Below are 27,115 nucleotides of genomic sequence, written 5' to 3'. Positions count from 1 at the left end.
TACTGAACAAAGCAATGTTCAGAAGCTCCAACCAGGATAGTGAATCCTTAACATTCGGCTTCTTTTTCTGAGTTCCTTTAGTACATGGTAAAAATCACCAGCTGATCTCACCCTTTATGTCCCTGTGCACAATCATGTTGCTGTGAAGGTATGAGACTCCCTCGAGAATCTGGCGAGTGTATTTCCGAGTTACATTTTCTGTGAGAGCACCATATGCTTTCAGCTGGTCCTTCACCGACCCCTGTGCCAAAACCAAACAGAAAAGACTGGTAAAGGAATGACATACCACAAATCCTGCAGTCTCCATTCAATTCCCAGAGCTGAGACCATGTTATATACCCAGCCAGCACATGAATGAATTCTCTTCTAAAGCCTTTTCTGTGAGGCTCACAGAACTTCTTGCTCTGTGAAGCCCCTTTTGAGAAAAGCAAGGACATTACAGCAAAAATACATTGAGGACTTTGTGTGCTTTCTGTATCCTTTAGCTGTGTTGGTACAGATGTCTGTGGATACGAGCAATAGACTACTTTAGCACACAGATTCAGGTTGAAGGTTTCCCTTTTGCAGGGTCAGTTTTATGCTAGTTTGCTGCAGTGCATGATTCTCCTAATTCAGTCAGCCCAATTTACGAGTTGACCCAAGTTCTTTCAAGTACTTTGGCAAAACAAATTTACACTCAAGGAATAGAACTGGCTTTAGTGATTAACAAAGAGAACGTATTTCAACTACAAGACACAATGGATCACCCAGTTTAAACAAAACCACTCATCTCCATTTGTGTCAGCTCTTACCCCTGGCATGTACTCCATGAAGATGGTCAAGGTCTTTTCTGCTCGATCCCGCAGGCATCCATAATACTGAACAATACGTTCGTGCTGGAGGTTCTTCAGCAGCTGAATTTCACACTCCAGGGCACTCACTTCCTACAGATGTTGGAGAAGAAAATTAGGTTCCAGCCCTAGGAAATATTTCATCCTAAAAAATCCATCCACCTCACTGGCGGGATGAGACCACTACTACAGCGATGCAGTCTATTCCATGACATTGGCTCACCTAGCTTATGGGAAAGGCAAACAATACCAATGCTTCATGTTAACCTTTACTGTACAATAAGCTGGTAGTAGTGGTGCTGAAACAGAACAGAGGCAGTATCATATTTGAATGTGCTACCAGAAAAACACTTTGTTGTCTTGAATCTGTCAGCTGTTTACTGAATGGCTTTAGGCAAGGTGACAGAAAGCGTTCTTTAAGGACAATACAGAAATAACCTCAACCCTCAGCACTAAGCAGATGGCAGTGAGCTCTAATTTCAGTTATGAAAAAGGTCTAAGTAGACCATTACAGAATGGACAGATAACTTTCTGTATGAACCTGAACCCATGAGATGCCTAGATTATGGGTGCTAAGAGCTCCTAACTTCTTTTCTCACCTAGTCCTGCACTGATTCATGCTGATGATTTTATTTGGATCAATCTTAGAAACTGCTTCCTCTCTTATTTATTTCAAAGAATCTGCAGGCACGCACATGAAACTAATTCTCTGTTTTATTCTTGCCACAGACAACAGGGTATTATAGTGCAAAGGCAAAAAGGCTATCCAACAATTTCAGACTGAATCAGAGATGTTTGTTGCCCAGGAAAAGTATCAGGTTCTTGCTGAATCCAGGGAATGAGCAGGCTGTACATCAAAGGTGCTGGAGCAGGAGGATTTATGGAAAAAGGAATGATGGTTTTCCCCAGATTCGTCCTACTTAACTCTCTCCACTCCACTGCAGTGTGTGGCTGAAAGCTGCCAGAATCGCTTCTCTCACTTCAGGAGAGGATACAACACTTCAAGAGCAAGGACCTGGCTGTAAGTAGCTTAATGGGGCCAGCTGAGTGTTTAAAGTTTGGTGTTTCAGTGCCTTCAAAATATATTCCAGCCTGTTCTTCCTTGACTCAGATTTACTGCCAGATTTACAGCAGAGACATGTATAACTTACAACGCATCAACTTAGGCCTTCTCTTGGCACCAATATTCCACACAAAACCAGAATAATTAAATCTTCATGGATTAGTTATTTTGACTCAAAGTGGATTTGTTTAACACGGGGAGACTGGTGTGTTGTTCAAACACTAAAGCAGAACCTAGCAGCCAACTCATTTGTATTCACTGTGCAAAAGTTGTTTGCTAGTGTATAATTTCAAGGTGCCCTTTTTCATCTCCTCTGTTTCTACTGCGTTGTCATATTATGTTCCTATTAGTTTACATGCCACAGTTCAGTTTATTTTGAAGATAAGGAGAACTCAGTAGTGGAAACAAGCACCTCTTACAATTGATACAGGGCCTACCATATAAGCCCAGGAAATGGGTTTTCTAAGTGCATGCAGCTTTTTAATAAATTATTATAATTTTAAAGAGAAAAATCCTACTCCTTCTGGATTTACTTTCACTCACATCCACGTCTAACCAGGAACACAGGGCAGTCTAATATTCCTCAAGTGACCTGGCATCAAACCAAAAAGCTGAGAATGGAGAGCCAAAAGTAAAGCCAGAAAATGGATTTTAGTTGCAAGCTGAAGTTAATAATATGGAAAAGTAATTTTTAAATGACTCCAATTCCTCGCCACATGACTTGAAACACTAGCACAAACTAAATAATGATGCCAGCTTTCGAGGACAGACAGATACAGGCACGTTACAAAGTCTGCATAGCAAAGTGGAGCAGCTGCAAAGAGAATTACCTTGCTTGTTTCAGGACTTTCTGGGTCAAACTGGACCTGCTTAGCTGCAAGCTCTCTGCCCGTGTCCACATCATAGCACAAATACACACGACCAAAGGCACCCTGGCCCAGCAGTTTTCCTCGTCGCCAGTTTATTGGAGCACTTGGAGCTGAAAAAGAGTGAAAGCAACAATTCTCCTTTGTGCTATTTGAAGATAACGGCGAGCTTCTCAAAGATCAATTCCCACTGTGGAGAGCTTGAAATGCATGTTTTACAGATGAAGAAGTGGACATAAAAGGGACTACACACAAGTTTATGTTATTCAGTAAATGAGTATGAACATGAAATTTCATTCCACCAGCAAGGGTGGATTCTACAACATCACAATCTTAAGAGATGGAACAGCAATTAAACACTACCTTCTGATACCTGATCTGTAGTTATTACATGAAATAGATGAGAAGAACTAGATCAGCCTTGTCCCATCAATTCCATCCAGCTAAGAATGGCTGTTAAGCATCTGGGACAACCTGAAGGACATCATTTATGAGTACTTGGCCAATTATTGCTTAGTCTGAGGTTCCTTCTCCTGCATGAAGGATTTTATTGCAAGGCTATCTCTAGAGCAGAAAAATTAGAAGTCATAATTCCCTACTGGAATCTGGTATGGTAGGAACCATAATGTAAGGACAGTGCAGCTACCCTCATCACCTGCTGAACAATTAAGACTAAGCAATACATAATAGAACCACCTAAAGCAGCCACTTCCAGCACCCCAAACAGGAGGCTGTCAGCAGGGAGTTATGAGCTCTCCTTGCTCTGCTGTGCTGCCCAGCTTATTGTACAAGTGGAAGCCTCCTGACCCGGAAAGTCTTGAGCCCAGTTTTCCAGACTGCTCTTGATAACAAGGCATATTATTCAAAGACCACTGCTTAAACCAACACAGAAAATGACACTACCAGACACATGCAGTGCAATGCATCCAATTATTTTGTATATAACAAGAAATTGTAAAAACAAAAACAGGAACCAACCATCTGGACTGTGTGAAAACACAGAAGAGCTCAGAGATTAGCTTTGCCACGTCTAATTTAATTAGATTTACTGCCAGTCAGTGTTTTAGTATGTTGCTTACTTTGCTGGCTTAATGTCTTTATTTTGATCTTAAATTACTGTACGGAATGGCTGAAGTTCATTAGTAATGACTTATGCTCTATTTCTTTCTTTTATTATTATCTTTTAACAATATAAAGGTCCCCAGAAAGCAACTCTGGCGTGTTATTAACATAGAAGCAAATCTTTTACCAAGAAGCAAATGAAATAAATACAGTCCTTAACTAGTAAAGTAACTGCAACATGCAAGCTTGACTATAAATGTTAATGTATTCAGAAAATAAGATTGCATGGCAGTTTTAAGAATCCTGTATGCCATTTAGATCAATCAGCTTACACCTTTTTATCTCTTAGCTGAATTTTCAGTGTTTCCTGAAGGAAAGGCCAGTTCCCAGTGCAAGACTCCATATTCTTACTTGACAACTGCTATTTCAAGCACAATCAACTCCCAAAATCTTTCTTACACACTCATATTACTGTGGGCTGTGATATGATTTGTTAAATCTTACAAACAAAGTTGGAAGTAGCAGAAAACAGCTTGGTTATGCAGATCTAGACAAGCTTTAATTGCAGAACTTGCCTTCCTGGACATTACTAGACTAAGGATAATCAGCAGCTTCTAAATTAACTCAACTGAGGAAAAAAAAGACCTCTCACAGGTGAGTCAGACAGGTCTTAGAACAGAGCCACATGACTACATGGTTTGGAATGGCTTCTTGAAAATCCAGTTATGGTCAAATTGGATCTGGAGTTCATCTCTAACAGACCAGGAACCTTCCTCCAGCATCAAGGTGATCACTTACATTTAGTGGGAATGTTCCTCTCCTGCACAGCAAGGGCATTTTCACTGTCAGCACTTCGCAGGCGCCCCCGGGAGTCCAGGTACTGCAATGCCAGGCCGAGGTTTTCCCCATTGGTGCTTAAGGAACGACTTGAAGGTACCAAAGTGAAAAGATTCCCTTGGTGACGCCGTATCCGGGGAAATGTCCGCCGGCCTGGAAAATAACAGTAACATTTCTAAATGACACCCTTACAAGTGGATAGTAATGGCCAGAAATGTGGCATCATGCATGGTTGCAATAACTTCAGCACTACCTGCAAGGACCAGGGCACTCTAAGGCTCTTCACCAAGAATTGTACTTGTCCCTGGAGGTTGTCATTTCTCCAGTTTCTTTTTCAAGACTGAATAGGAGGTCTGAAAGCAACTCACCATCATTGTAGTCCTTGTGCTGCATGGAGACATTGTAGCGCCGAGGGTAGGTCCCACCTTTCCCTGCTTTGTCATAGATCTGATTCTCCCGGTCTGAAAGCAAATGCAAAAGAAGTGAGGCTCTTTCAACAAGAACACGTTTTCTAAGGACAGAATTTTCCTATGGCAACAGAATTTTTAGTAAGATGTAGGAAATAAATAACCTCAGAGTTTTTCAATCAACACATCCCCCGTTCTTCCATTTTTATCATTGCAGCAAACATGGAGGCTAGACAGCAAACAGCAGAACATGTCTGGATCAAGTACTCTTCATACTGGACACTGACATACCTGAGAACTCCTGTCTATTATCAGGAAAGCTTTGTGCCCTTGACATCCGTGACTTCCGAAAAGAGGGACTATTAAAGAAAGAAGGCAAGAGTAAGTTTTGCTGGCTACTGGAGAGAAACCTGCGAGGACTTTAGAACACAAGCTAATACATTTGCACATTGGTAATGGTGATTCTCAATCAGTGTCCCCCACGGTAATTTCATGTTAAAAATCAGGCTGAGCCCCTGAGTATTTCCCAATGTGGGCAGTCATCCTTTCCGTTCCATCTGTGCCACTTATTCAGTGGTTCTCTGGCCTGTGGTTTGAGACTCAGTGCTTCTTCCTGCAGCCACGTGAAATGGAAGGTTAAATCCAAAGCTAAGAGGAAGAGCGAAACAGAATGCTGCTTGCAGCATATGGGGCAGTAGAGAATGGGGTCTGCTATCCTAAGAGGTTTACATGATGGGTGAGAGTTCCTGTCATGCAAACTTCTGTTCGCTTTCCTCTCTACCAGCAGCAGATGAGCCTGACCACAAGTGTTGCTTATAATACTAACCCCTCATGCTACTCTTTGATTAGAGGTCTCCTCAGGGCAAGCCTAATTACAACTCCTTGTTTGGCAGCAGGCCTTTAGCATCTCTTAAGAGATGACACTAACATAACCTGTGCCAGAGCCATGTTATCTGCACCTTTTGTAAACCAGTGCAAATGAAGCGAGCCTTATACAGCTTTTAGGCTCCCACATGAGATCCCTTTCCTACTACACAAAGGGAAAACAGCACCTTTCCCAGATGATACACACCCCAACAAGGAACAACCAGGAATTCTTTCCTTCACACACTGTAACTGCTTCTTTGTGACTCAATAAACTGTGTGGAGGATGTGGATGGATGCAAAACCAAACCTCAAGCATTCAACATAAAGGCATACACTACCTACAGGAATCAGCTTGGGGAAATCGTAAAGCTTGCAAAGTCCTAAATTACATGTGCTGGAAAGCCACAGTCACTATTCAAGTTAATGGGACCTATGGCTGTACACCAACAGCTTCACTTTGAGTGCCCTTCCTTCCCCCACAAAATCAAAGACTTCAGGAGGGGTTAATTCAATTCTGTGGATTTTAGATTCCCCAAATGGAGAAAATGACTTGCCTTTGTAAAACAACACTTCTCTTAGTGGGGTCCATATATAAACACAAATAGGACATTTCAGTTTATGGATTTCAGGTTATTTCAAATCATTAATTTTACATGTGAAGCACTTAAAAATTCATAACCTTCCACAAGCACACTTTAAATATTCAAAGGCAGCACTACTCCTAATACCTGCATGAGATGGCACCAGCAACAGCAAAGGAAAGGAAGAGAAAGATCTAGACCATCAGACTATCAGCAGCAGCAAAGAGACTCCCCATCTATCTTTGGAATTAATACAGTATCTTGCAGAACACTGAAATCTAATGCAATGATATATTTGTGTAACCTTAGAATAGGTTGAGGTTTTTTTAATGAACAAGTAGAGCCTTGTTTGAATGATTTAAATACCTTGAAGCCAGATGTTCTCTGAGTCTAGGCTCCACACAGACGGCACACTTCAGAACTCTGTATTTATAACATAGAGCTACTGAAGCACCAGTTTGTTGGGGTATGTTTTTGCCAGAAAATAAACCCACTTCAAAATGCAATTAATTCTTTTTAAGAAATATTTTGAGCTGTAGGTAGGAAATAATTTCCTAGATCTCTCCAAGAAAATTTGAGATGGAAAACAAACTTTCGCATAAGTACAACTGGCACATTGACTTTAAGCACATAGGTTCCTACCAGCCCATACATTTGTACCTGTCTGCTGACCTGTCCAAGGACTGACAGCTTCCTGACACTGAGTTCTCAGCGCTGCTTAAAGGGTCAAGCATCTGCAACATAAAAAGAAATAAATCACATGGCAATGTCAATCTAATGCCTAAAAGAGGCTATGCATGATGATTAGAGTCTACTGCTGCTCGCCTGGAGGATGTCCAATTGAAGAAAGAAGTCTAAAGCTATTTAGAACACACATTTGCCCTCCATCTTCCACATAAACTGTTAAGCACGTATCAAATTTGAGCCACTGTTTTGCTTTAGGTGATAAAGGACTCTGCTGTGAAAATGAAAGTAAATCAACTAGTGTGCTGGGTTTCATCCCAAGTGACTTCAGGAACAGAAGGCCTCAGCTGGTGCTACTGCATTGCTGTCTCCACCTGCAAGCTGCCCTTTGGCCTTACTTCCTACTTTTCTGAATGGAAACTGCAGTTTCAAATGCAAGAAGGTCAACATGAACCTGATAATAGGAAACCTGAGCATACATGTGTAATACCACCAAAACTGCAGGGTTCACTCAGAGGTGGGGAGACAACGGCCTACGTGCTTGACAACTGCTGCTGGCAGCTCAACAAAGGCACTGAATGTACACATCTAAAAACAAGTTTGATGTATGGTCAATCACAGAATGGCTTGGGCTGGGACATTAAAGATTGTTCCAACCTCCTGTAGCAAGCTGGCTGCCACCACCAGAGCTCCATCCAATCAACATCTCTAGGGATGGGACATCCACAACTTGTCTGGAGCAACCTGTTCCAGCACCTTGCCACACTCTGGGTAAAACAATTCTTCCTAACATCTAACCTGACCTAACAGTGCAGTTGATCAGACACTGGAATGGCTGCCCAGGGAGTTGGTGGAGTCGTCATCCCTGCCAGTGTTCAAGAGGCATCTGGATGAGGAGCTATGTGATATGGTTTAGTGGCTTGTGGTAGCAATAGTAATGGAAGGACAGTTAGACTTGATGATCTTGTAGGTCTTTTCCAACCTTGTGATTCTATGATTCTACGACCAGCAAACTGGCTGAGGTTGCACTCAATCCCACTATCCATGTCACTGATAAATGAACAAGGAAACAACAGCAGTTGCTGACACAACTACAGCTACTGAGTGTTCTAGGAGTGAAAAAGAGAGCCCAGAGAGCAGCAGCTAACTCTTCAACAACTGGATTTACTTTTCTTTACCCTGATGTTCATACTCACACACTGCTCATTGGTTTCGGGGATGAATTCGCCTTCGCTGTTTATGCTGGTGTAGGAACCCTGCCGAGCAATGCGCTGCTGCCTCTCAGGAACGTACCCAGGAGGTGGTGAACTCCGGCCTGTGTTCTGGGAACCTGAGCCAGAAAGAAGGACATCTCTGACTTTGGTGATTACTGAAATGAGACAATGCATGCATGCACACAAAATCCAAGTATTCACCTCTAATGCTAGGCCTCTATGATTACAGCAACTCTGGAATGAGTGTAATAGTCTGGATAGAAGTGGAACCAGGAGGTGCGATGTAAAAAGCAAACTATTTAATGAGCACTTGTGCTACCATTTAAGACGCTACATGGAAACTGCTGGTGAAGGTCCTAATGGAACAGTTACTTGTCTCTAACCTCTTTTGCTCAGCCCTCCAAGCATAAGTTCAGTAAATCAGGGAAGGCAGAGAACTCCATGAACTCCTGGCTTTCTAACAGGGGCTCAAACTTCACATGCACTGAACAAACCACTTGTCAGAGCAACAAACCTTTTGACTTGGCTATAACTTCATCTTCTACCTTGAATATCAGTACACTCTCTCCTAGTATCATCAGCTGAGCTAATCATACTGATACTGTAAATTCAAATATCCCACGGGAGGACGGTCAACTCTGTAAACAACTCTAAGATTGGTTTTGTTCTGTGAAATTGAAATAGCACGACTAGCTTGTGTGAGAACACACGATCAACTCTGCAGTTTCCCTCGATCACATGAGATAGCTACATGGACACTGTGTGTGGTTAGGGGCCAGAAGATGAGATAAACATTTTACTCATCTGTTTTGGTACTAAGGAGTTTCTGTTGTCAGAGAAATGTAACACCTGGGGCTTGTTTTTCCCCTGTGGATCTCAAAGAAGATGACACACTAGAAACAGGAAGGAATATAAAATCCTCTTCTGCAGCAACTTATCCACCTGCAGCTCCCACCATGTTTAAATATGAGCTCCAAGAAATGCTGTGGCCCAGCCAACCTACCCAAGGTCACCCATGAAGTCAGAGGCAGAGTTTGAAGATCAACTCTCAAGCTGTGCTCTTTACAACACTGTCTTTAATTAAAGTGTGTGTACTCAGGTGCTGTGAGAGATGGGTAAGGATCAGCAAATACTCTCCCAAGAAAAATATTTTCAACTGAAATTATTATAATAAAGAGTGAAGGCAAACACTGGCAATAGCAAACTGGAAACCTTGCGTACACCTTTCAGAGGGCAGAATGAAAAGGAAAATCACACTGGAATTGCTTTGGGTGCATGAGGGGAAGGTGCCCTGCATACAAAAGGACAATCTATGGCTTGGAGCTGCCACCTGATTTTCCGAGTAGCTCTGCAGGGCTCATGTGACAGCACAAGCCAACTGGAGGGGAGATAAACAAGAGAGTGTGCTGTGTGGCTGCACTGAGTCACGGGAGCTTACTTTCACTCCTTCCGACCCAATGCCATGGCTGAAGGAAGCCCACGTCCCATTGGCAGCAGCCCAGCTGCTATTGTGGAAAGGCCACCATTGCTGGGCAGGAAAAGGAAGTCGACACTAAATCAATGTATATCAAAGGAAGCGAGTGGAAAAAAACACAAGTGCTGCCAGAATACTTAACAACTATTTTCTCTCCCTCTTTTTTTTTCGTAATAAAACTTATCTTTACTTCCCCTGAATTGGTGACAGCAGGCTCGAGGCCTGTCCACTTGAGAAGACAGGAACTACACAGATATATATTCTGCATGCAAACAGTTTCTGCTGAATGCTGCTTTCAGCTTTCATTTCATGATGTGTTATGAATAGAGAATTATCTCTGTTTGAAACACTAGAAAACAGGAGTACATTCTGTCTCCAAAATTAAAGATAGGAAAAGAGGAGGAAGGGGGAACTAACTTAAGGCTGAGCTACTGCCAAATTACCACCAAACCTCCAACAGAACTGCAATCCTTCTGGATCTCTTGATAAGGCAGCAGCCTGAAACTCTGACATGTTCAGTAAATAAAACCAATGCCGCCTTAATTGATGACAGGCTAATCAGAAAGCATCCATAAGCTGGCATCAGAGGAGAGAGCAACAGGGATACAGAAGAGGCCCCTTACTACTAACGCCATTTAGCCATGATAGACACTCAGTATGGTCTGTTAGCTTTGGCGTCACTATTTGGATACCTCAACATGCCAACAAAAGAGCAAGACTTTAAAAAATGAAATACTTTTGGCACTGAATCTGTCTGAAAAAAGAAATGTGGTGTTCAGACAAGCGTGGACACCACTGCTTTCCTTATAGGAGCAAGGAATGCTGCTCTTTTTATGCATATTGACATCAGACTATAATGGATGGGAAAAACCCTTTCTGTACCAGTTTTGGACATGTTTCTGATGATTTCAGCACTTCTCTATTTTGTTTGCTACTTCATAAGAGTAAACTGTGCAAAAGGGGATCAGCAGACTCTAGACAAGATGCAAGCAGACTTGCTAGACAAGTCTAGTACAGAGAACTACTGGTTTAGATCTTAAGCCCTTCTCTACTGAGCTTCTATTCAAGTATGCTTTGGTCACAGCAGTGTGGACTCTAAACTTGAGTTTAGAGCCATCAGTATGGAGAGAGACTGTTGGCTCCAATTTAACTGCACTCGTTATTTGACAGTACAATTGCTTCACAATATCAATCCAAAATCCAGTTAAGATCATGTATGAAGGTTAGTTAATCAAACTGAAGTACTCCTCCTCCATACAGGGAGCTGGTGTAGAACCTGGAAACAAAACAGCTCTGACATTGCCAGCTTCTAGCACTGCCCACGTGATTTGCAGCACCTGTCATCTGCAGTGCTGGGTCTGACAGGCCCTAAAATAGCTGTTCTAACAAATGCAACCTTGTTCTGCTTCTGCTTCCAGCAAATTTCAGCTTTTCTTACTTCCAAGGCAAAACTCATTTCCACACACCACCACCTCATGCTCTGGCCTTCAGATCCCTGCTATTGCTCACCTTCTTCTCGCTCTTTCACAGCTCACTGAGGTCTCACAAAGCAATTCCAAACCACGAAGTTGCAGGTGCTTCAGGCATTTCAGTTTTTCATATAAAACCATCACAGCTTTGAGCATCTTTCAACCACAGGTTTGAACAGTACTTCATAGTTATACAGTGAGATACCACAGAGAAATGAGCCAAATCTACCACAGGTAGAAACCATGGAAATAAAAATGCATGTCTGTGGCTGCTCTAAACCAATGTACTATGTGATGCATCCTGTGTTTTGTAAGGTGTACGCATGTGGTCAGAAAGTTCTTCCTGTAAAATCATGCACACAGTTAAGAGAACTGATAACATCTGTCAATTTACAGGGTGAGATTTAAAGTACAGGAGTCTTACGTGGACCTTCCCAATGAATGTGAACTCACTAAGCTAACAAACACAAAGGAAATAAGACAGAATTGCGTATTACTGACTCTTTTCATTCTGTCTCAGTTGCCTGTCCTATTTGCCCTGTGTGCTGCAGATGGGTTAATTACAAGTGGAAGGTAGGGAGGGCAATGGGGAGACAAGCAGTGGCAATTCCTGTGCTCCCAGTAAAATACTTCACTGAAGGAATGAAAACTGGTTCCAAAAATGGAATCTAGATTTCATGAAGTGAAATTGCCAATCTAAATACAAAAGCTTAACGGGCTCACGTAAGCTTTCCAAATTTCTAACCTCAATGAATCTGGCTTTTAGCACATCCCCTTTAGCAGCTCCTCAGCTGTTCAACAGCTTAGCAAGGAACTCTGAAACTTTCTACTACAAATGTATTAAGAGCTTTTCAACATGAACCGCCTTGTCCTAAAATGACCTTTCACTTTCTCATGGCTTTCATCAACTCTATACTGTAAATACTACTGTCCAAAAGAACACTTTCACCAAAAAAAGAAGTGGCAAAAATACTCACTGACAGAAAGGTGCCTGCTTCGGGGCTCTGGTTGCTGATAGGGTGTGTTCACATCCCCCACAGATTGGGAGGTTTTAATCCTGACTTGTTTGGGCAGTCCAGAATGGGGTGAAGAACTGGTCTGTTGGGTAAAATGAAAACAGAATAAAATGATACTGTGGAACTCAAGCAGTCTGGCTACAGTTTAAAAATATCGTTATGTTTAGTATCAAGAAAGTAGATGAAAACGAGTCTTAGAGCCTGATGTCTTATTACTTCATATTAATTCACGGGACACAAACAAGAAAGGCAGCAAAACAGGAAGCTTTGCAGTTATTTTGTGAAACAGGAGTCAAACTAGAGCATTCTATCCTATCTTCCAGCCTCAAACCAGACGCAGGATTTACAAGTCTCAGTGTTGTCTCCCAAGAGCAACTAACTGTGAAAGCAATGGGAAAGGGGCTCAGATCATGGACGAACTTACAATTCCTATCAGCTACTTCAGTCAGCATAGATAAACTGGGAATCTTGCACTCCTTCAGAAGCAGTTACCTACCAATTTGGTACCCTACAATTTCTAAAAGAGCAGTGACTACTCAGAGAGCCTAAGCAAAAAAACACTAGAATTTAAGAGCACAGAGGGTTTGAAGATACCAAGATGAATGCTTCCTTCATCCTTCCCTGAACCTACACAGACATAATGTAACTAAAGATCTTTTCTCTATGGTACCTTCATTTCATTCAAAACAGAAAGAGCAGTGAAAAGAGACACGTTATTTGAACAGGGCTGGCAAATGAGATGTGAGGCCATACATCAAAAAAGTACTGAACTGCTGCTCATTCAAAAAGCAAAACCCTTTGCATCCAGTCAGGAGGGAGCCTGATTTAAACTGCAGAAACTCTTGTCATGAGTACATTCATGGGAGCTGAATAAGGGGTGCACAGGTCACACTGTTTACGTGGACAGTCTGGCTTTAGCGCTCTGGGTGTTCAACTCAATCAGTCCTTCCCATTAGTTTCCAAACAGAGAGAAAGGACAAGAGCCTGAGTTTCTCGATAAAAGGAAAAGCACATGTGAGCCACAGCAAGAGGCACAAGGAAATTAATATAAACGATAATCACAAACACAGGCTCTCAGTACAAGTCACAGAGCTACTGCTGTAAAGTTAAGTTGGTTTATACACGTATTAGAGCCAAAGTCACAGCGTTACCTTTCCATCCCCAGAGAAAGAAAAAGAGCACAACCAAAACAAAATCTGCATCCTGTACTTCAGGAAAAAGAATGCTTCCCGCTCCCTCAGTGGGATGAGATCATGCAGCCAAGAATCCTCCTTCAGACTTGTGGGCTTTTGCTTTATCACATGGAGGACTCTCCTGTCAGACAACTAAGAGACGAAAAGGAAGTCGGAAGAGAGGGGGGAAACAGTGGCACTTAGTGAAGACTTCACTGTTTGTTTGTGCTTTGAGCCAAGGGGGAAAAAACAGCTAATGAAAGGACATGGACACAGCACTGGCTACTGGCTGGTGTAGGGATGAGACTTGCTGAGTGTTTACTGTAAGAAGGTTTTGGTGGCTTATGTAAAGTTTAGATAGTATCGTTTAACATCTGGTTTTTAGGCTTAAGATGCTGAATTTAAGAGGGCTGTAAAAGAACTGTTTCACTGTGTAATACCAGAAGCAGAGGCCACCTTTTGCAAAGCGTTTCCTGACAACACAGAGCAGTCTGACTACAGCAGGTCAGACCAAAGGTCTTCTCTTGCCAAGCATTGTCCTTGGAGCAGCCAGTTCCAAAGAACAGCACCCCTCCTCCCTACCCCCCCAATCCCCTTCCAGATTCTGGCACCCAGACACTTGGGAAACTGCTGTTAATAAACCCTGAAGATATTTGTCTATTAACATGAATTATCAATTTCAAAAATAGCAAGAAATGGATTTATTCTCCCGACAGCTCTAAGAATAATCACAGGTGTGATTATTCCGAGAGCCTGAGCTGACAGCCTGCAATCTTGAACAGAGATGCACATTCCAGATTGACAAGCCACGACCAGCAAAGCTTTCAAGACAGCACAGCATTTTGTGTCACGCTGTGCAAAAGAATTTAATAATTTGCAAATAAAATACCTAAGCTATCAGGCTCTTTGGCTTTAAAAGCTGTATGACATTAACTTCAAAAACAAACCTCAACACTTTCACTCCTCCTTTATTTCTCATGTTATGGTCTTTCCTGTTGAAAAGTGCAAACTACATTGAAACTCACTGTCACAGCCCCTTGTGATCCAAGACAGCAAACGCAATCAAATTCATCTTAGGTGTTTATATGCCAACATGAGCTTAAGAGCAACTCAGTTTCTATACAGTAAGACTGGATTCAAAGCAGTAAGCTATAGAGCTAAAAAAAAAATCATCAGCAGACTTCCCATCTGGAATGAAAGTGCTAATAGCTTGTCATCAAGAACAACTTGTGCTTTCTTAAAGACAAGCTAATTGTGTGCAGTTTTGACACTGTGTCATTAATCAAAACTAAAAGAAAACCCCTCTCTATGAACCAGACTCATCATGAGTTATCTGTATATAGTCACTGGGTACCCAGCATAGAACATCCTAATTACAGCTTCAAAATCTCTTTTCAGTGTTTTAGTTCCTAAACACCTGCTGTGAGTAGCAAAAAAAAGAACAAAAAACTCACAGAACAAACCCTAGAGGTAATTAAAATCAAAGAGAATAAATATATTCATGTGTATATCTGTGGAACAAAGCAATCTTACTAATTCCTATTATTCTTGGCTAAGACTGCCAGTTTTCAGAGACTCGATGGTAAAAACTTTCATCTTATTGCAGTTATAGAAGTTGTTACCTACATGGTTTCTGTCCTGAGAAAGCAGTAATATTCTAAGGCTTTTCACATTAGAGCTTCGGTCTAAGAGATCTACTGCTTTATCCAGGTCATCTTGGTTCTTCAAAGGAATAGAAAGCTGCGAAACAAACAAAAAAACAACATTAGAAAGGACAGTAAAAATGAATCTACTTCCCTAAGAGAAATTTAAAGAAACTATAAAGAATGAAAATAAAATCAGAATACTAGATAAGATCCCGATTGCTTGATTCACACACAAGCTTTCATCACAATACTCTCCCACTGTCTTTTTGTTCAGGGCTCTCCTTCACACCATCAGAGCTGTGGCTGACCCTATGCAAATTTCCAAGTTATCCAAGAACAAGCCAGAGTCAGGCCCCAGCCTCCCTGATGACAACAGTCTCAGAATATGTATGAATCCAGATCTAATGATCAATTGAAAGCAAGGTTTCACCTAAGAGACTAATACAGGGAAGATCTAGACTTTGAAAGAAGGGAATCAAAGAGGAGTTTAAAACTTGCTAGGAAAATCCCATAAAAATCTCCTCAGACACCCTCTGTTCTCACCCAACTCACAACTCAAAATGTGGATGCTGTTAATACTGAAGAACCACTTTTATTTCTGTTGAGCTTCTACTGGTGAATAAAGTTTGGCAACTCTTTCATTAGGGATGCAGTCCCTAACAATGTAAGGGCAACACCACAACAGAAAAGCAGGGAAAAGAGTGGTGAAAGCCTAAAATACTTCATCTTATTTTGCACAAACTACCCAGCTCCTCAGAGACAAATACATACTCCCTAAATGCATCTCCCAGATAACCCCAGCAGGAAGAAGGGAGGTGCTGATGTTAGTACAACACTGACATCAGTGTGATGCTCTGTCAGTACCAGCACGTCTTCCTCTGGAGCACAGAATTTGGGATGGAAATCTCTCACCTAAAGAGCCTATTACAAGTTTTGAGCACTGACAACCATGCTCTGTACCTCATTGTTCATGTAGTGGAGGTCCAGAGGCTGGCCAAAAGCTGTTTTCACTTTCTGTTGCACATCTTCATAGCGCACAGGACGGATAAATAGGATAATTCTGAAACAAGAACAGAAAAAAACAACACTGAAATCAGACATATATCTGACAAAGCAATCAAATTGGATGGCTGAATCATTCAAACAAAACAACCAATCACATTGGAACGTTTCTTTCTCAAGTAAGTAATGATTTTTTCTAACTCAAATTGATATTACATATCAAGGAATTCTTGAACTGATATTATTCATCAAGGGATTCTCGATCTCTGGTGCATTTGCTATTGGGTTGTCAAAATAGAAACTTCAACCTCAGTTTTATTCAACTAATGTTTGTAATAGAACGCCTTTGTCCCTGGAGAGAAAAATATCCTTTACTGAATACATTTCTTCCATGGAAGAGGATATAAGCCTTCCATTTATGTCGGCTTAAAGAACACCACCTCAAGCAGTAAACAAAAGCAAATAAGTTCAGTGAGAGTTGAAATAAAAGCAGCAGGAAGCCCCAAAAAACCAAGATGTTTTGATTTAAATACTCTGATACCTGAACTAAAAACACTTCCTAACACTTTCCAAAACGTGTTCCAACTGAGAGGTTTCAACAAACTTTTCCACTGCAAGTCAGCACTGAGCTCCTGACAGAAGGCATCAGCAGGACCCAAAGGCATCTGAACATCCTCATTCCCTGATTCTCTGCTTGCTTGCTCTGAGCCCAAACCTCGCAGCCCACTAACATCCTAGTCCTAACACTCAGCCACTTCACAGCCAGCTGAATGACACCGTGTCCTGATCTACACACACCAATGGCCTCAAGGAATCCACAATGGCAACAGCCACAGCTGCCCTCAGAAACCCTAATGAACACCATGGCACAGGCGTGCTTTTCAGAAAACAGTAGCAGGGCTTTCTTTGCTAGGTATTTATTACTCTTTTGCCTACATAGGAATAAAAACTATAATGCTTTAGGCTAAATTGTAAAAGGAAGTTCCAGGAAAGCTTCTAAAACTGTTTATTTTGCTGCAATGTTCTGCTGGAGGAAGTTGCCAAGTACTCAGAAAGTTGCTACCCTGACAGTCATTGAAAAAGATTATTTTATCACTCCTAGAATAATACCCAGTAAATAAAACATGCTGGGCCAAGAACTGAATGATTCAATGGTAACTCCTGCTTACAACCCATCAGACCTCATTTTAGCAAACCAATGACGTCCAGTGCTCAGCACCTTATTATTAATCAGTCCCTGTACCATGGTCATCAGCTCTTCTGCCTTGGAGCTCTTCTCCCCTCAAGCAATCTCCTCTCCACCTCCTTCCAAAATGCTTAATTTCCAGAATGTCCATCCACCCAACACGCTTGGTCAGCACTCAGTATCCTTGCACTGCATGCAGCTTTTGTTCTATATAGGTGTAATGTTAGATGGCTTTCCCAGTCACTGCCCAGGTAGGGTTCATCTTGTGACCAGACCTACAACATTCAGCAATCTAGAAATAATTGTCCCTGTTAAAAAATCAGCCCACAATAACATTTTCTACATATTAGTAAGAAACCTATCCATGAAATTACAGTACTCTGGCACTGTAATTTAGCTCTCAGCTGGACTGAAGTCCCTTATAAAGGCTTCCATTCTACACTCAAGGCATTAAAAAGCAGAGCTGTTCTCAGGTGCCACAAATTCTATTAGTTTAAAAAACTCTGTGCGCTCTTCTAACACAAAATCCTGGACTGCAGCATTTAAGGAGCCCATTCCTGCCTGACCACCTTAAATATTTGTGGTTAGATCTGGCAGCTCCTCTGAAACCAAGCACACACACTTACATTCTCGGTGCAAGCTTGCTGTCTGTAACTGCATACCACTTTGGGAATGGGGAATTCAGGCAAGCGTAGCTGCATAATTAGACTAATGCACAATCAACCTTTTCATTTTAACGTTACTTGAAGAAAAAGCTTTCTTCTCCCCCGAGCTCTGAGCCATCTTAAACGTGCCCTGGCAGAAGACACAGAAGATGACAGGACGGTGGTGACAAGAGTTTGCTTCCAAGTTGCCTTGTCACAACACAGCAGCACAGGAAGTTGTGCAGTCACACAATGCCTCCAACACTGTGCAGTGCTGAGCAGAGAGGGCTGACAGAAGCAGTGCCAGGTCCCAGCTAACACTGATTTAAAATCCTCCTCTCCTCTGCTCTCCTGTTTTAAGAAAAATACCTACTTTTGATAAAGCTCTCCTCCAATAGAGAACAAATCAGTGGCTTTTTGAGGCCAATGTTTGAAATTTCCAGGTGATCATTATATCTTCCCACTGATATAATATTTGCACTCCATCGCTTGCTCCAATACTGTGAGCTTTAACAAGCTCTGGCATCGCGCACTGAACTGCACTCATCAAGGTGAATGCTTCAAACTGAAGGCTGACCATGAACAACGTACTATGATCAAGAAGGTTTGAGTGCCTATTAACACTGTGTTTATTGCTTAGTTTCATTTCCAAACACTTACTAGCAGTCAAGGTTTAACACGATGCACTAAGTCAGGAACATCCCTTTGTACTTCACTAAGAAAACCTCACATACAACCACAGAGAGCTGAATTTTACTCCCTAGAAACAATACTGTAAACACAGAAAAGTGCTAATTCAGCCAATTTTCTTTCTTATTTGACAAAAAGAAAGTATCTCAAAACTGAGTATCAAAGAAACAAGGAAAGAAGTGAAGACAGACTTACCGCCTTTCCCCATTAAATTCAAACTTTATCCTTACTTCATTCTGTATAAGAGAAAGAACTAAAGGTTAGTTCACAATGAAACTCTGACCAACAGCAAATATAGCAAATGAATGGCCCACACGATGGTTTTAAGGCCCAAACACAAAACAGGTAATTCTGTGATAGCAGCAGGCATTGACTCCTCAGAAAGTGAACCAGAACACAACAGATGTGGCCACATTCTGCATGGAAGCTGAAGTAGATGATGGACAATTAAGAGAATGAGATGTGAACACAGCACCGTGAGGAATGCAGAAATTGCTAAGGGAGAAAGAGAGGGAAAGGGGTAAAAACAAAGTTGTAATTTCTATTCATTGTCATATGGAACACACAGATTTTAATGATAAGGAAAATTAATCTATCTTAAAACACTGCATGACAAAAGCCTGAAATACCATCCAACTGCACATTCACCTGAACTGAAGCTCATTTTCTTTGTGAAGTCTCAAGGTGTGTTTTTTTTTGTCATGGCAGAAAAGAGACACATGCAGGGAACAGATGACATCCTTCATACTGCAGTCATAGTCTTTGCTATTGCTAAAACTCAGCTCCTGGACTCAAAGAGCGATATCACAAATAAGCAAACCACGTGTCACCTCTGAGAGCGCAAAGGGGATCTCATCCCTCTCTGGCAGATGGTTAAACACACTGACTGCACAACCTGTGTGTTTCTCTGCAAACTCAGAAGATGCTGCATGACACGGAAGAGTCAACATGCTGAACTTTCAACTCTGGAGCTCAAAGTTCAGATCCCAATTTAGGCTGCAAAGATAAAAATAAAAGGGAAAAAATCTGCTCTGATAAGACTCAGTAATTTCTGCTGCACAGTTTGTGTGATTGGGGTGGATGAAGCCATCTGTGAAAGCCTCAGACAATAGGCAATCACACATCTAGGAACTTCAAAACAAATGTGGCCAGGAAATGCTCTTCAGTGAGAGGAAATATCTGGCAGGCCTAGTGGACAAGAATGCAGTTCAAAGGGACCTAAGCAATCACTGCCTGTACACAGCATTCCTGCAGCACCATAGGTACATAATGGATCACGACAAACGAGCTCCCCGATTAGAGCAATGATAACCTGCAGGTGGCTAATTTGCACATCAGCTCTACCAAAGACATTCTTTTAGATGTGGGAAGGAAGACAGCAAAATGAAGCAAATTTCAGAGAAGTCATTTTAAATTGAACAGTAAAGGAAAAATGCAGCAAAAAGTGTAGGAATAAAAAGCTATAAATGATGTCCACCAGTCAACTATTGACGAAACATTCTTTTCTGGAGGGAGGAATGATCCCTTTATAAATGGATTATCTGGGAAGGAAGGCTCTCAATTACCTTCCTATATCCTATTTGAAGTAGTCTGGTGTAAGTGAACTAAATGGATCTGTTTGGATGAAATTAAATGACAGCCATTTCATAGATTAAATTTCTGACCTCGAGATGAGTTCTAGGTTATGAAGCAGCTAAGTGACAAAGTTCTCACTAGTCAAAATTAGGCAGCACTAAAAGATCTTCAGGGCTCTACAGAAACCATTTCTCCACCTGCTGGTATCTGAACAAACTAAAATATCCTTCTCACCTCCACTGCACCCTTTCAAACTCATAAGCTGTAACAAAGAGAAGGGGAGAAGTGCGATGATAGGTATTGACATCATCTGGCACCTATCTCCTGATTGTGCTTTCCAGAAGGATCACACACCGGCCATTTGTGTTCACTATCCAAAGATCTAAGGAGAGGAATTCAGTGATCTTAGTGTTCACATTTCAGAGAGAGCCTGGAACAGTTGCTGTCTAGCACTGTGCATTTCCTTTGGAAGCATGGGGAACCTATCGCCCATACAAACTGCTTTTTGAAGCAGCTCCCATAAACTATCCAAAGAGATGAGCAAGAAAACAAATCCAAGTTTGGGGTTTTAGTATCCCAGTTCTATGATGTGGTATCATAAAGACTGATTACAGATTTTGATTTAAGACTTCTCTGAATTTACATTTCAACATGACTTGGAAAGGGTTCTGCACTGCTCTATGGATTCGTCCAGCACACTCAAGGAAATCCCAGATCTCAGCTGAACAAAAAGATTACAAGCAGACAAAGCACAAGAAAGAGACAGACACGTACTTTACAGCCTGCTCCAGCAAGCGTAAGCCTGTAATAAGCATGTAACTGGAAACAGTTATTTGACTGACATAGGCAGCTTCTCATGTTAACCTCAATCCAACTGCAGTTAACTTGATTTAATTCTTTAAGACACTACTGGACGAATGCTTCTAAACTGAAACCATTGAATTTAAATTGAAGTATTTCAATCAAACAATAAGCAGCATATACTGCCACAGCTGGACTAGTCTGCCTTGTCTTTCTACCAGAAAGAAAACGTAATAGTTTACTAGAGACTTTTTTTTTTGGGTAGAGAAATGTAAAATAAACCCAAAAAAGCTTTGAAGTATTGATGCTGCCACTTATTACCTTGAGACAAGTATTTCATTTGGAAAATGGATTTTGCAGCCCCATACTCATATAAGGGCTACTTTCATTTCTTTCTTCACATGACACATCTGGGTAACTCCAGCCAATCCTCCCCACCAAGGAGGATGCTGTCTCTATTCAGACACCTGTAAAGAGCTGCTTCCTTTTTCACACAGGCAAGATTTATTACACTTTAACTAAAGCCAGACCTCTCAGAGAATCCCCTCTACTGTTCTTGAATCAAGTTCAGTCTGACTCACTTTTATCAGGCTCTTCATTCTGAATTCATATGCAGTCTGACTCATGTGAAGATGAGACATTAGTTCATTATCCAACAGATTGCTTTATGCAGCTTTAACCTGCAGTGACCCTCTGTTGAATCACAAGTTGAAATACTTGTTTCCCTTTCATCATTACTGCTTCTCAGTTCTCTGCTTCCTTCTCAGTTTAAGTATTATTTCCACTACATGGAGAACCACATGCTACTACTATAGAGTCAGTAAGGAAAAGCTCTCCTGGCCCTCACATCTACTGAAATGAATCCTGTAAAAGTTGCCACACATGATTTTAAAACGTTTTCCTAATTGATAATCACTAATATTGAATAGGAAGCAAACTTTCTTACCGGAAGTTTTTTTTCTTCCACTGCAGAGGCACACTGGTTTGTTATTGCAGGGTTGCCCAAGAGAGGTGGACTGCTGGCATTGTGTTTTTTCTTAAGGAATAAGAAGAAAACTCGTTTAAATAAAAAGGCACTACAGACCAGAAAACCACTTCTTCAGTTTCTTAGCTAATCTACACAGATCAAAACCCATCAGAAACGCATGTAGGAGGAAGATGGAATGCTGAGACATTGCGAAACATCCAAACTGCACCTTCCTTAGGCCATGAAGGTAAATAAATGAACAAAGCTACCACGCTGGCAACACCTGAGCAAGAATAGGGATTGTTCACTTGTGATGCTAAAAGCACATGGCAGAATGCAGACAGCAGGCCCACTGTCAGCCTGCTCTGTCCCTCCTGTCCCCGCTCACCGATTCCAAGCACTCATTAAACATCCCTTTACCTGTTTGTTGGAGTGAGCAGTGTCTTTATTCTTCATGGTATCAAACCCAGTCAGTCTGTGACGTCGGCTCATCTGGAGGGCTACCAGGTCCTTCATGATGGAGTTCAAGGCCTCTTGTTCGTCTGCAGGACACAGGAATTTCGATAGTGAGTACCTTGTGTGAGCATTGACTGTAACACTTCTCCACTGGGTTTCTGCTGGCTCACAGAAAGACGACTCTTTTTTTAAGAGATCTCTGCAAACACACTGTAATTTCATTTAGTCATAGAAAAAACAAACAACCTAAGATCCTGAAGTAGTAAATAGACCAATTTTAAGTCACTTGTCTAATGTCACAGGAGGATCTGTGATGGATGCCAACTTGAAGGTGTTTTAACAGCCACTGAAAATAATCCTCTGCTTCTGCAAGAATAACAATCCTGAATTACTTGATGCTGCATAGAAGGGAAATAAACCAAATTTGGCACATGAAGTTTGGTTGTAATGGGACAGGACCAGACACTCAGGACCAGACAAGTCAGCAGGGACTTAGTGAGACATCAGATTCCTCCTTTATCTCTGAGGTCCTTAAACGTATGGGTTTGATGGGTCTGAGTTGAAATGAGTGTTTTTTGGCTACACATCTATTCACAATTCAGGACACTGATTTGGATGGGTAAAGGTGTTCATTGGAAAGTGGAGCAGTTGCTGGACACTCATTGGCAGACCTGCTTGCTCCTGCATTTCTCTGTGAAGGTGACTCACTTGGAGTAGTTGTTCCTCCAGTTTCACGTCACGCATCTGCTCATGTCTCTCAATAAAGGCAGCTTATGTTTTATGCAGAAGACTGGATTCAAAATTAAACAATGTCTGAATAGCAAATGAGATCTTTGCAATGCTTAAAGATGACAGATGTGGGATGTACTTCTAAAGCATGCAGGAACTAATGCTACCAACATTCAGAAGCAAGAAAACAGAAAACAGAGCTGTGTGTAAGGGGGTATCATCTAAACTCATCCCAGCCAGAACAGAAACGACACTGGCTTTCTCCCCAGTTCCTGCCTAGAAGGTCACTCAGTGCTGCAAGGAGCAGCAGTGCTTCCACTGCACCTTCACCATGTGCTGCAAGGCAATGCAAGCCCTCCTCTGCTTAACTTTTCCTGAGAGGCAGCTTTATTCCTCCCCCAAAGGTAAGAGCTATTGTTTAACCATTAGAAAAACAGGACTGTACTCCCATTAAACCTCTTCTAGTTAATTTAAACCCAGCCTTCTTGATAGCATTGGAGCTTGATGCTGCTCTGACACGCTGAAGGGACACAAGGTGAACAACAGGAGGCATTTTCAATCCAAGCAGCATGTTTGAGCTCATTCTGGAACCTCTTCATGTGTAGCAGACCAGATACCAGAGTTCCCCAGCTCTGGGGCTTCAAGGGACTATTAACAAACAAATTCATGGTTTCAATGATTCTGATCGTATCAGGAATCAATAAATGCAACACAGCGCTGCTCAGAGCTGAAGCTCACTTTGGAGCCCACACTCTGAGATCTTGCATTCACATTTGCTCCCAGCATCACTGAGAAAAAGCCTATTATGGGCTACTACGGGATTTCGACAAGGCACTGTAGCATTTATTAAGAGATAAAGCTGATCAGGTTATATAAATTCAAAGATATGCTCGAGCTGATGTGAGCGCTACTGAGCACTGCCATCAGAACAGCAACAACAAGCAGGCCAGGCTGGAGATGGGGATGGAAAGAACTCTCCCATCCCATTTGCCCCAAATCGCTGCTTTCCAAGACAAGCCAGATGGGACAATAACTACACTGTCTCTTATAGCAGGGGTGTAAGTAACATAACCAAAAGAAGAGGTTGCTTTTGAAGAGCACTTCAGCCAAAGGAAATAATTGCTAGGATCCATCTCAGCACTCCGTAACCCCTTGTGGGAGAAAAATGTGAAAAAAAGGTTGTGAATGAACCATAGAATGGTCTGGGTTGGAAAGGCCCACAGTGCTCATCCAGTTCCAACCCCCTGCTATGGGCAGGGTTGCTAATCACCAGCCCAGGCTGCCCAGAGCCACATCCAGCCTGGCCTTGAATGCCTGCAGGGATGGGGCATCCACAGCCTCCTTGGGCAACCTGTTCCAGTGCGTCACCATCCTATGGGTGAAAAACTTCCTCCTAAGATCCAAGCTAAACCTCCTCTGTCTCCATTTAAAACCATTCCTCTTGTCCTATCACTGCCCACCCTCACAAACACCCATTCCCCCTCCTGCTAATACACTCCTTTCAAATACTGGAAGGCCACAATGAGGTCTCCCCACAGCCTTCTCCTCTCAGCACAGCATGCTTTTTATTTTTTTATTAACAAAAAAAATGTTTTCAACCTTACATCTGAACGCTTCCCCTTTTACCTCCCTGGAGCATCTCCAATTTACTCTCATTCCTTCCTCTTGTTTGGTATTGAGCATAATCTTTGAGCAAGGCAGCCAATAGGGGCTGCACCTCCGCATAACAAACCGTGACAACGATGGAGTGGTGAACTGCTGAGCTCCCAGCACCCAAGGCACAATGTGAGGAGCAGGGATGCAAGTTTTCCACTACAGCACAGTTTGGGTTTGGCTGGCTACCAGGAGGATGAAGAAGAGCTTGTCTTGGCAGACGGTCAGGGTTCCTTTGGGCAAGCAAAACAGCTATGAAAACAGCTTCTAACTGGGTGCTCATAACACGGAATCAAGTCAATCAAAGAATACGTTTATGAATGAGAAATTGGTCTGAACACCATGGCACCTCACTCCAAAACAAGGAGCAGCAGTTGAGATGCACTCACAAGCTGTTGGTGCCAAAGCCCAGGCTGTGCTCACGTCGGCTGATTTTCAAAGTCTCTCATTTGCTGGAGGAAGTGGGCAGAGAAGACACGTGTCCGAGCAGCTATCTGCCTCCTATCACAAAATCATATCACAGAATCACATCATGGAATGGCCTGGGTTCAAAAGGACCACAATGTTCATCCATTTCCAACCCCCTGCTATGTGCAGGGTCACCACCCAGCAGCCCAGGCTGCCCAGAGCCACATCCAGCCTGGCCTTGAATGCCTGCAGGGATGGGGCATCCACAGCCTCCTGATGCAGGCTGCAGCTTAGATGTGCAACTACTTACTAGCTCACTTGTGCACTGACACAACTCTGCAACGTGAAACTCTTCATGGCAGCACCTGGGTAGCAGCAGAACCCCCTGGTGAGCAGGAAGGGTCGCAGCACTGCTGGGTGCTCCATTCACCTGCAGGCAAGCACTAATGCTATGATCTTACAGCACACAGCCACGCTATGCCACGCAGCAGCAGGTGGAGCTTATGTGATGTTAGTATCACAGACTGGGCTACCATCTCCCTCAGACAATATACAGAAGAGAATTCATCCTTGTTTTGGTGGGAAACAGAGTATTTATCATTTTTTAACACAAAATCGGTGTGAAATACACATTTGCCAAAGGAAGAAATGTTTCCATTCAGGACAACATTGTGATGGATTTAATGTTACCAAGCATGAATACTTCTTTCTTTCCATCCAAAGAGAGGATTTGCACAGATTGGCTTTAAGGGAGTATATGCAGCAGCATCACATTAATCACACAATGCAAAAGTTATTAGGAATGAAAAATAAGCAATTTTGGAAGCTCACTGAAGGACCCTTTGCTGCTACGTCTCCAGTAGGTCTGGGAAACACAGCTCTGCTTTGTGCTCAAAGATGTTGTCCAGGAAATGCTTCTCATGTTTGAAAAACTACACTCACGGGTTTTCTACCATCGGATAAAGGGGAACTGCTGCTCACAGAGAAAACCCTTCATCCTCATAACGCGTTTATTTCCACGCGTACAGGGTTTGCTCCACGGGGTCGAGCAGGTCGGTGTGTTTGCAGTGGTACAAAACAGGAATAGGGTTAAAGAAAAACAAACAAACCCCAAAGTAAAAGCGTCTGCAGAGTGCAGAAAAGCCTGTAAACCTCTATGATCCAGGATGGTATTTTATATAGCATGATAATAGAAGGCACTAGAAGTTGTTTGAGAAAAGCAAACACACGCATTTGTTATCTGCTGCCACCAACAGCGATGCTGCTGGCTATTCTGCCAGCAGAACCAGGGGCAACGAGCAAGTTTATTTCAAACAGAAAACTTGGCCTGAAGGTTTAGAAGAAAAAGCTGAGCATCCCTATGGAGCTGGGATATGTATCTGAGGTTCTTCACACTGAGAAATTCCTCACACTGAGGATTGTAGCTGGCATTGACCGACCCTGGGCTCAGCCCCCTCCCTCCCCCAGCAGTGGGGGCTGTCACTGCACAGCGCCAGGCAATGAGAGCTAAGGGAAGGAAGTGACACAGGCAGGAAAGCAGAGCAGGCCGGGGAGAGCCTCAGCAGCAGGACTGCAAGGAGCACTTCACTCTGGGCCTGAGTGCTGCTCCTCCCCTCTGCTTCCCACATACACTCACGTTTCTCTGTATTAGAAGCAAGTGAGCCTATTGCTGCTGAGGAGCTCTGTTTGGAAAGCACAGGTTTGGAAATGACTGCCCTTTCTGCGAAGTGCCAGCGAGCTGTGGTTCTATCAATGGAGCTCAGCAACCTGCAACACTGACCTCTCAATGGCAGCACTCATCTGTCAGAGAATCTCA

General features: G+C 42.4%; 1 protein-coding gene across 8 annotated transcripts in view; it reads right to left on the bottom strand.

The window, feature by feature from the left end:
- Positions 1 to 27,115, bottom strand: part of MAP3K3 (mitogen-activated protein kinase kinase kinase 3) — a 38,174-nt gene that overhangs the window by 9,619 nt on the left and 1,440 nt on the right. For 2 of the 8 annotated variants that reach the window (XM_085523586.1, XM_085523587.1), the window contains exons 2-16: positions 22,474 to 22,595; positions 22,033 to 22,122; positions 18,906 to 18,946; positions 16,149 to 16,248; positions 15,169 to 15,282; positions 13,522 to 13,695; positions 12,332 to 12,452; positions 8,394 to 8,527; positions 7,174 to 7,247; positions 5,357 to 5,424; positions 5,027 to 5,119; positions 4,620 to 4,811; positions 2,724 to 2,872; positions 792 to 923; positions 112 to 241 (exon numbers count right to left, since the gene is read on the bottom strand). In XM_085523586.1, the coding sequence (XP_085379712.1) occupies positions 112 to 241; positions 792 to 923; positions 2,724 to 2,872; positions 4,620 to 4,811; positions 5,027 to 5,119; positions 5,357 to 5,424; positions 7,174 to 7,247; positions 8,394 to 8,527; positions 12,332 to 12,452; positions 13,522 to 13,695; positions 15,169 to 15,282; positions 16,149 to 16,248; positions 18,906 to 18,946; positions 22,033 to 22,122; positions 22,474 to 22,595 (1,734 nt within the window). Of the gene's footprint in view, positions 1 to 111; positions 242 to 791; positions 924 to 2,723; positions 2,873 to 4,619; positions 4,812 to 5,026; positions 5,120 to 5,356; positions 5,425 to 7,173; positions 7,248 to 8,393; positions 8,528 to 12,331; positions 12,453 to 13,521; positions 13,696 to 15,168; positions 15,283 to 16,148; positions 16,249 to 18,905; positions 18,947 to 19,358; positions 19,425 to 22,032; positions 22,123 to 22,473; positions 22,596 to 27,115 lie in introns of those variants that run through there. The other 6 variants (XM_085523589.1, XM_015885659.3, XM_085523588.1 and 3 more) reach the window with 5 other exon arrangements.

Source organism: Coturnix japonica, chromosome 24, assembly GCF_054131305.1.
Source record: "Coturnix japonica strain WE chromosome 24, WE-NBRP24, whole genome shotgun sequence".
NCBI lineage: Eukaryota > Metazoa > Chordata > Aves > Galliformes > Phasianidae > Coturnix > Coturnix japonica.
This window is presented reverse-complemented; position numbering and strand designations above follow the sequence as displayed.